The sequence below is a fragment of the Rhopilema esculentum genome, chromosome 5, assembly GCF_057945365.1.
Source record: "Rhopilema esculentum isolate cy_ngs chromosome 5, ASM5794536v1, whole genome shotgun sequence".
Taxonomy (NCBI): Eukaryota; Metazoa; Cnidaria; class Scyphozoa; order Rhizostomeae; family Rhizostomatidae; genus Rhopilema; species Rhopilema esculentum.
Window position 1 is genome coordinate 10317152 of NC_142819.1, and position 10787 is coordinate 10327938.

Here is a 10787-nt window from a genome sequence, read left to right on the forward strand (position 1 = left end):
GCTTTTACACTATTTTTTTATAAGAACAATTTTATAAGAACACGAACCTCAAATTTGGTCAAAATTTAAAAACAACCTAAGAACAAGCTGAGGCTGAGCTACTGTAAAATATAACTTTGAAAAATGTTTCATCTCAAAGACGAGGAGTTTTTTGCCATCTAGGAATGGTTCATTTTATTTACCTCTCTTGAACCAGCGCAGTGGGGAGACCCTTTGCCGCAAATTATACCAATATATTAATGTAAACAATAGAATAACAAATCATCAGCAATGCCCCGATGTGGCGCAGTCCAATATTTTGGAAAAGATATATCGATGACAAAACTTTTATCTGGCAACACCAGTTTGAAAACCTACAGGAATTTATACAATACACCCTATATCATCCACAAAAAATAAAAAAGATATCAATACAATATACAGTCGACTCCGTTTATAGTCACTCCGCCTTAAGTCCTACTTCTAGTTACAGTCAGATCAAATTTAGACCCCAAATACGCAAAACGAGTCAATCAAGTTTAGACCCAAATAGCTCCAATTACAGTGTCACACTCGGTTTACAGGCACAAGTTTTCAAGCAACATTAAGTGTGACTATAACATTAGTATACTCGAGTATTTCTGTTCTGAAACACGCCGCTTTTATTTGGGCACACTACTTTAGCAACAAACTGGATTCCAGATCTCTCCCGGAACAAAGCTGCGTGGCAACGCCCGGTTTAGATTACATCATTTTCTCTAGTTTTCTGGCAAGCGGTGCTTGTCGTTTACTCTGATGAAGCCCTGTATGCCGGGGCGAAATATTAGTATACTCTTTAAATTTAATTTATTTTGAATATTTATTTCGTGACATTGGATTCTCGTCGTCGTATTGCTTTGTTCCTGTATATCTTTCTTTCTTGTCTTTTTTGCATGGTTTTTAGAATAAAACACAAATATAGTCTAAAGATATAACCATAAGTCCACAGTGAAAGGAAATCAGAATCTATTTAGAAGCCTATTACATCCATCCAACCAAGGCTCACGCTGGCAATCCTATTTCGTGTCACTGGTAGACATTTTATGCTGGCAATTCCTATGTCGTGTCACTGTATCATTTTACTTTTGGAACAGATAAATTCCAAGCATAACCTTCTTTCTTTTTACCGTTATATAAGAAAAACATTGGTCGAAAACATTTCCCTTGCAAAAATTTGGTTGGGGGAGGAGAGTAGGAGTACTCTAGGTGCCAGAGTCTCAGAGAGACAAAGGAGATGGTAGGGGGGGGGAATGGGGGAAAGGAATTGCAATGCTATTGGTGGGCCTGACACTGGTCACATGAAGTTGACTTTTGCTAATTTACAACACAGCTTCCATCAATGGCAAGTTGTCAGCAATGGATGATGATGTCACATGGAACCTCAGCAATCACACCAAAACCAAATTTCCCCCTAGAGGAAAGGCCTATTTACCATGACTCAATGCCTGTAAGTTTTCCTTAAGGAAATTCAAAATAACTTTCTCTATGTGTAAACACATGGAAGTAGCCATATTTGATGTATGTATGCCAAGAAAAATACCATACATTTATGTCCTTGTTTTTGACTGTTTCAAATAAGCATAGACTATTCATAATTAAATGTGTTGCATTTATTCGAATATCTGTGCGTGCATGCGTGCATGCTTTCTTGAGAAAGTTTAGTACACCATGTTGCTTTGATTTTAGCTGCCGCATACAATCATACTAGAACACTTTAGAAAGGCTTTCATGCGAAAAACCTGATAATAATGGCTTAAACTTTGGTTGAGAAAATCTGTTTTCATATCAAATTTGACCTTCTCTAAAATGATGAAAAGAGATGATCTAGCGATGATTCCCTTCCTTTTTTGGTGTACTAGTTAGACCAAAGATGCTGAAGAACAGAATACACAGGTTAAGTCTGACATGACAAGTCAACAGGCAGGAAAATAGTTACAGAAACTATGGTTATATTCTCGTTCAACTGATAAAATCTTTAATAAAATGGCTTTGAAAAAAGCAAACATTTAGTAACTAAAGCTTTTCGTCTGACACTCTTCAGAGTTTAAAACGTCAGAACATAGACCGAGAAATCTGCGCTAGGAAATATATATACCCAGTTGTGGATCGAAATAGGCCAATCAGATACGCGAGCACATGACTGTTGAGGTTGACCAATCACTGCCCATTGAGAATGTTACCAATGGAGTCCTAAGGCGAAAACGACCTCCTTTTGTCTACACAGTGGCGGTATTTTCGTGCTTATGTAGATTTCGTGCTTATATTCTGAAAAATATTGTCTGCAACTGCTATTTGAAAATGTTTAAATGTTTAATCTGACTGTGAAAGTGTTTCAAAGAACATTATTTTGCAGTTTTGAGCTTGAAAGCTCCATATCAAATCCTTAGATATGAAAGTGTGGCTTACGTTGAAGGACAGCTTGAATCAAACATACATGGTAATTCCAAAGAAGCAAGATGCGAAACTTGATACATTCCAAAGAGAAATTCTGAATGCAAAGGAAAGACATTACAAAGACAAACTTTGAAGCAAATATCAGCACAAAACTTTTGCCAAGTTTGGATAACTATACCCATACCATTTGGTGGCCGGTATGATCCATCGTTGTAAGGAAGATTTTGCGCATAATACTCTTCACTTCTGCTACTCATTTCACCTCCTAACTCGTCATAAACTTGTTCCTTCTCTCGCAAAGCCGCAGCCTTTTTCTTTGCTTGAAATGTTTCAATCTGTAGAAATCAACATTTTAGAGTGAATTGTTATCTAAACAGGCAAAACAAAATAACTATTGAATAACATTATGGTGCAAATAACAATATATATATTTTTTGTTTAAGGAATAAACAGAGTTGAAAAGTTTTACACCATGGTAGAAAATTCAAAAATAGGGCATTTGAAATTGAAATAATCCTTTTGCGCGGATCAAGGTTTGAAAACTATAGTTTAAAATTCCCCTTTTTGAATTTTTGGAATAAATATTGCAAGTACTAAAATGGCAACCAGCCCAAAGTGGCCTACACCAACCCAAGAAATTTGTCCATACCAACCCAAATCCAGCAAGACTCAGCCTGAAACCTCATACACTGATCTGCTGAGAAGTGGTATCTGGTTCTTTGTGAGAACAATACTTTAACCCACTGAGAACCATTATAATAATGCTCAAGTGTGATAGAGAAGCGTATTTCTGGATTTTAAATATGGTGCATAATCAAAGATAGATCAGAAAGGCAAGTATACGAGGACCAGTCAGTGGCGAATATCGCCTTAAAAATCTGTGGGGGCAGAGGGGGCAAGCCGGGGGCCAGCTTCCAGTTATAGGGGCCAACGCTATCTATTACTTTGCGAACTAGTTGAAATTCAAAGCAGTGGCGTGGTTGCTCAAAATTACCTACAAGGCACCGATTCTTAGCGCCCCCCTAGATGAGTATTTTCTTGGTATAGCTCTACCTGTTATCATTATGCCAAATAGTTTTATAAGTGGCATAACGCGCAGCTGCATCCCCTAGGAAAAATAACAGAGAAAAGTTGTTGCTAGGGGCCCCTAAAGGTGCGGGACTTCTTTGATATTTAACTGAAGGTAACTTTAGTCCGTTACTCCGCTGAGTTTTATCTGTTTAACAATAATGCATCATGAACATTACTTCTAAAAATAAAAGGCTAATAGCTTTCTAAGGTTGATTGATAGAATTTTTCCATAGTAGTTATGTTTGATACCCAACCTCTTATACTGAATACTGAAATTCATACTGAATTTCAACTCATAGAATTTCGATAGGCAATATTAGATTAGCAATATGCCAAGGTATACTGGAATAGTATTGGTATTTCCCATTGCTGGATCAAAGAGTGAAAAAGAGTTTTCAATGAGTTGCGGAGAACCTTGATTTGGGAAACCAAAAGAGTTTTCAATGAGTTGCGGAGAACCTTGATTTGGGCTTACCCTGCCAACCCCACCCCAAGAAGGTGTATCTTTGTGATAATATATAACAAATATAGAATTTAAATGATTTTCAAGAATGAATTTTTTTTGGTAACTACAGAAAGGAACCAAATTCTATTAATGTTCACCTCGGTTACAAACCAACACGCTTATCAGGGGCCCTACAATCCTTCACAAAATATATTGAGACCAGTGATGAAATCAGAAAAATTTATTGACAGTCATCTACTAGAATTGTATTTGACCCCCTCCCTCTTCAAGCAATGTTGTTGAGATTTTGTTATTATATACAATCTTTGCACACACGACTTGCAACTACATCACCAAACCTCAACAAACAACATTGTTTGGAGGGGGGAGGGGGAGGGAAGAGGACGGTGGAAGGATTGAGCAAAAATAAGTCTGTCTGAAGCCCAAATCAAAATTATAAATGGTTTACAAAATAATTTCGATAGGTTTTCTTTTGGGCAAAATACACCAAAAAGACATTTGCATTATTGTGAGGTGGGAAGGAAAAGCAGTCTCACAATTTTTGTGGTCAATTGTAGCTTGTTCGATACAAGCAATAAAGATTGCATCGAGCAAAATAGAGAGAGCAACCCTAAAAAAGTCAAAAAATGATTGAACAGTTTGGAATAAAACATTCAATTTTTAACAGCAATTTTTGAAAAAACTGGGGGGGGGGCAAACAAGAGGCAAAGAAAATTTCTGGGGGTTGTGGCCCCCCGTAGAAACCTCACTGCCAGGAGTGCACCTGACAAAGTAATTTTCAAAGAGATTTAGAAGCCTTGACCTGAATCTGCCTTATCATTTCTTAACTAGCACAATTTAGGTCACAGGGTAACTTCAGTTTGAAAAACATGACCTGTACTGCTATTCACTAATGCTAAGTCTTAGATATTTTTCTTTGCAAATGTATGTTTTATCATGCATCTTGGCTACTAAAATATGCTCAATCCAAAATATATTTGGATGAACTGTTAAGCAAACTTTCCTTCCTTCCACACCGGTCTAAGAGCACTCAAAATCTCATTGAAAATTTCCCTACCTTCCTTTTCAGAAGACATTCATTTAATAATGGTGCTTGTTTGTTTTATATTTTTAGGTAAAAACTCCAGAAATCAACTTCAAACTTGTGGTCACCAAGTTAATAGAAAATTTGAAAGAGCCAAATGATATTTGTAAAGGACAAGCAATGAAAAACCAGAAGGTGAGAAACAAAACACTGTGTTTAGCATGTACCAGCTGAGATATTGTAAATAAATTTATCACTTAGGAATGCTCATCTGCACAATTCAGAGGGAACTAAAACTACAAATTAGTTAAAACTATATTGATTGGCAAATGATTGTAGTGTTTCCGGAGCTAGAATGGACAATTAAAAACAAGGACTTGCACAAACACACAAAGCACAAACAAAAACAAGGGTTAAGCAATGCCATAAAACTGTCAAACTACCACACATATTGACATTGTGATGTTGCACAAGGCTACTCAATATTAACAAATACTGCCACAATGTGGTTGACATCATTACCTCCTTAGCACTATTTGTACCTGTTTAGGACACTGGTACAAAAATTATCTTGTGCTATTCATTTTTTTAAAATTTTTCTGGTTAGTTATTTTCAACATTTCATTGGTCATGAAAGATTAAATATTTAGCAGCACAGGCTTAGCTAGCTTTGCAATTTCTGGACCCATGAATGCAAAATTTAGCTGTATTTTCAGGTTGCATGTTATGAAAATAGTTGGCTTGGGCTGCTCTCAAATCAGGCAGAATGTCAGATTTGCTCAGTTCCACTGTGTAAGTAAACTCTATGAGATGTCTTGAAAGGTTTTGAACACAGCCAAAAAATATGTTTGTCTCCGTAGATATGTCATAATGTTTTGGGGAAAAGTCAAAGGGGTGAATGTTTTTTTTAAATTTGTTGCATGTGGCTAAATACTAAAAGAAATTTTTGCTAGGTTTATTTTAAAAAAAGATAGAAATTGTTGGTAAGTTATGCAACTAAAAATGTGATTAATTAGCACCACCCAAGGAAGGATAAAGGGATTTAAATTGCATAATCATATTGCACTGGCTGATTTAGTGGTGGAAACTTTAGCCTAAATCATGCAAGGAGCTTATGGCTGAATAATTGCCATACCATTTCCAGATTAGCTTCATTCCACAGCAGTTGAGAGTGATTATAGGTACAATTTTGTGATTATTGAATTAATTCATACCAAAAATTCCCTGATAACTTAACATTCACTATCTTAAACCATTTAATTGGTCAATTGGATGGTCAAGTTATCAAGAGTTTACAGTATTTCTTTTGTTTTAATTCATTTGAAAGATTTGTTTTTTTTCGTAGACAGCTTAAACTAGTATTGTATTGTTTTCCTCTGCATGATAATAGCCAATGGATCATTCTTTATATCATTAACATAACCAAAGAGAAACTTTGTGAAAAATAAAATTGGCAATCAAATTGCTTACTTGGTTTACAAAATTAGAGAAAAATTGTTTAAACCTCACCTTTTGCCTGAGCCTGTAGAGAAACTTCTCTATGTCACCAGGTTTACTTGAAATTATGCCTTTTGTCAACTGTTGTGGTACATTGTAACCAAGTTTAGTCAAAACTTTCCCTTAAAAAGACAATTCATAATCAAATTATGATTTATTTAAAAATCTTTAGTTAAAATTACATATTGAGAAAAGCATGTCCAATTTGTTAAAAATTCAGTTTACCAGTTCCTTTGCAAATAGATTGATGTTTGCAAAATCCAGTGTAACTTTTTTGATGACTACAAAAGGCAAACTCTTTTATCAACAGTTTCCATCAAACATGAGTTTCCATCAAACATGAGATAGGCAAATCCATTTAACTTTATATGTGCAAAAGCGATCATTGCAGGAAATTTGTATATAGTTATTGGCAAGATTAAACCATGGACAATTATTCGAGGATTAATTTAAAAACAAACTTGTCAGGAGATTCCAATTGTCTGCTTTTGCTTGATTTCCATTGGCAGCAACATAATTATGTAAGTCAATCACTTTTGGCAAAAAATGGTGAACAATCTCTGCAACTAGGACTGAAATGTAAAAGACATAATCAAATTTTGAAAAATCTTAAAAAGAAGCCTTTGCTAGTTTCATGAGAAGAAAGAATTTTGGTTCTACATAATAAAATGTGTGAAGGATTGATAAAAAATTGATATGGCTATGTAAACTATTTGACCCCTGAGCAAAGGAGCAGGCATAGTCCCTCATTTTTTTGGCATTCAATACTATTGGATAATAAACATAACATTCCCAAAATAAAGACAAAATTACTAAAATAACAATAAAGATTTTATTCTCAAACTACCTCAAGTACAGTCTTACACGATGAAACAATCCATCTGGTCTGCGATTTGCCATTTACCTAGAAATTACAGTTGCCAGCATAATCACGCAAAATTTAATCAAAACTTTACAATTTGAAAATGAACTTCAGCTTACCACCGTCACTAAAATCTCTAGAAATATTTTTCTTTGGCCTTGTAAGTGGAATTTCATCGATCCACGTATAAAGGTCCTGCAAAGCAGTTTCATCAAGTTCGAAATCAAAATTTTCGCTTGTCATTCTTGCAAATTGTTTGTACAAAGTTTGGCGCTTGTCAATTCAAAAATAATCTCAAAGGCGCTCCTAACGAAAAAGCGATGGTCCTTTATCGCCTCGCGATTAAAAAAGCAGGCAAGCAGTAGCATCGTACATCATGAATCTAATCTCGAGGCGACAACAAACGTTTCAAAATTGGTGCATCTCCCATTTTTCATGTATCATGGTCTTGTTTCTCATAAACCACAGCTTTGTAAAATCATACAAAAAGCAACGATGATGGTTTAGGCCGGGTTCTTTTCGTTCGTTGGCGTTTGCGCTTTAAAAGTAATATATTCTGCAAACATCTGCCTCCAGAAAGTCCAACCAGTATATGTTTGTAATTATGTTCGAATGAAATACGCAAATAGAAGTTTAATCGTGGTGGATTATGATTGTTTTTATAAGGATATCAACATCCCAGCAATCACGTTTCCATTTTGATTTACTCGCAGCCCAGTGCCTATTATTGTTGTTGTCATAACGAAGAGATAGCAACCGCAGCAACAGTGACGAAACGAATCTTCATCAATATGGCGCGAAACTGGACTTCTTTTATGATTCCTTTTAAAAGGTGTGAATATATGTGATGACAAGTGCTAGATCATTAACACATTGAATCTAATTTTTGTGAAATAAGCAGAAAGTCACATAGGCAGGGCATTCCTCTCAACCATCGACCGCATTGCCTAACCTTTGTTTTCTCGGCTGATTATGGAACAATATGGTATAACGAATTATTTAAGCCCTTACAACATTTTCAAAAATTCATCAAAGTCACGTTACCGATGATGTCAAAAAGGTTATGTTTCCTAGACTCAAAACCAATGTAACTTCTTAAGTATACGTCTGACTTCAATAAAAACGCTAGATTCGGGCTCGCCTGAAAGAAAGCTTTCCAATGATATATACACATCAGTATTTTAACGATGTCAGCAATTTTCAATGATGACGTCATCACTTTCAAAATGGCCGTCGACCAGCGAGCTGACTCTGATTTTGCTAGGCACAATTTGGCATTATCGCAATTTGACATCATGCATGATTTTGCTTGACACTCTCTTATAACGGAGAAGAAGCTGCTCCTTCGCCATCCACAGTTTTCATTATTATTCTTTTAATTTCATTAATTAAACCTAAAATAAAAATTGTTTCCGAAGACCGGACCTGAAGCCGTCGGTACGAAACCGAGCTTTGCACAAAGGCCAAGGGCTTATATTATTGGCATTGCCAGGAGACAGGAGGAAACAGTTATCATATGATTTATTACTTTAAAGCCTCTATTTAATACCCCTGACAGGGCTAGATACCTTGCCAATCACTCATAAGGTGCCTGTCTATCCAGTATGCAAGGAATATACCTTGATTCTTTCTTAGATATGATCTTGACATATTTCATGTTTTTGTTCATGCGGATAAAATGGGGGAAGGCAAAGATAAACCAAATTATGGGAACGGATGCTGACTTGTTTAGTCAGATCAAGGTGCTGATGGGTTGCTTTCATCAACTCATGGGTTCGCCAACGTCTTTTCCAAAAAACCCACACAGTCAATGCCCATAAGCAATGGCAGATTGATGCAAAAAACTATTGATTCTTGAAAATCGTCAAAAAACATGGTAGCAGCTGTGCAGAAAAGCAACACTAAGCTACTTTTGCAAGCAGTGTGAAATATGATTCTGCTTACATTTGCATTTAATCACATAGACTATGCCCGCTACTGTACATACCAACATCTGCTTCTCCATTGCACTTCAATCATTACTGGGTAAGGGTGAACAAACATAGCATTCCAAGATTGGAACAAATAAGGATTTGGCGGAAATTTCAAAACAAATTCGCTGCAATTCATTGCGATTTACATACAGAGCTATTTAATCAAGAAGCTAAAGGGACTGTAGGCCCAAAAAGGTCTGGCTTCAGCAAACATTAATGCGGTTAACACTTGGATTGCTACGTCCCACATTCATAGCAAGTTTAGAGAGGCTCTGAAGCAATACATTTTCGTAAATTCATCATCAATTCACAAGTACAGCATTCCAGGTGGGACAAAGCTCCTTCAGAAGCATAATGATAGCCTTAGGGAACTCTTCGAAGCAATGGCACCAATCGGTTTTCTGTTGCTCCTGCAAAATCGACTTTAACTGGTGAAGAATTAGATCAATAAAGTTCTACTGACCTCCTTGCAGCGCCGATTATAGGAGAAGAGAATATGCATCGCTTCACAAATGATCGCCTGATTAATGGTAGCGTTTAATTCTTCACGCCGATCAAAAAAACAAAGCTGAAGACAGATCTGGAAAAGGTCAAGCCTGTAGAGCATGTGAAGCCTGTAGATTAAGGCAAATATATCTTCAGAAATGGGAACCGTTTGCGTTTTACATGGAGAAAAGCAAAAGCCCAATGTGTCTTCCTTCAGAAATCAGTCTTATAAAATCAATTTGCTTCTAATTTCGATACAGGAGCTCGTGGCATTTATATCGTTGCAACATGTTTTGGTAGTACACTTCTAAATGACCTCTTGGCCCTGGTTTACCAACTTATACTCAGCTTCAGGAGCAACAAATTTGATAAGGCTGTGCATCCGCGCTCGGTACGTTTGCATCGGCTTGATGAAGCGAACTGCTGCCACTCCGTCTACTATCCAAACGGCAGACTTCGGAGGCATGTCTTTGATCCATTGCCACTCTTCGGGCAAGAGTCGTTGCAAAGTTACTTTGTCTGACTGACACAAAGTTAAACCAGCTGTAGCGATAGCAATTGAAAGAGGAACGGTTGTCATGGGATGAGTAAATGCCACTTGCAGACTCCCTGCCTTCAAAATGAGTAGTTAAAGGCCTGTTTTTGTGTTCCTTGACCACAGTAGTTGCTGCAGGTGTCCCCTTGACCTTTTCCAGATCTGTCTTCAGCTTTGTTTTTCTTGATCGGCGTGAAGAATTAAACGCTGCCATTAATCAGGCGATCATTTTTGAAGCGATGCATATTCTCTTCTCCTATGATCGGCGCTGCAAGGAGGTCAGTAGAACTTTATTGATCTAATTCTTCACCAGTTAAAGTTGATTTTGCAGGAGCTACAGAAAATTGATTGGTGCCATAGCTTCGAAGAGTTCTCTAAGGCTATCATTATGCTTCTGAAGGAGCTTTGTCCCACCTGGAATGTTGTACTTGTGAAATGATGATGACTTTACGAAAAAGTAT

The 10787-nt window shown here is 36.7% G+C and overlaps 1 protein-coding gene and 1 long non-coding RNA gene across 2 annotated transcripts in view; one reads left to right on the forward strand and one right to left on the reverse strand.

Moving 5' to 3' along the window:
* LOC135689525 (uncharacterized) overlaps positions 1-5171 on the forward strand; it is a 23826-nt gene extending 18655 nt beyond the window's left edge. Inside the window, exon 3 of the long non-coding RNA XR_010516528.2 lies at positions 5064-5171. This is a non-coding gene — a long non-coding RNA (uncharacterized LOC135689525). The remainder of the gene's footprint in view (positions 1-5063) is intronic.
* LOC135689522 (sperm flagella and cilia-associated protein 1) overlaps positions 1-8212 on the reverse strand; it is a 12386-nt gene extending 4174 nt beyond the window's left edge. Inside the window, exons 1-4 of the mRNA XM_065206774.2 lie at positions 7452-8212; positions 6932-7042; positions 6483-6592; positions 2597-2747 (exon numbers count right to left, since the gene is read on the reverse strand). Coding sequence (XP_065062846.1) covers positions 2597-2747; positions 6483-6592; positions 6932-7042; positions 7452-7575 — 496 coding nt within the window. The 5' untranslated portion in view covers positions 7576-8212. The remainder of the gene's footprint in view (positions 1-2596; positions 2748-6482; positions 6593-6931; positions 7043-7451) is intronic.
* Between the last annotated feature and the right edge of the window lie 2575 nt (positions 8213-10787).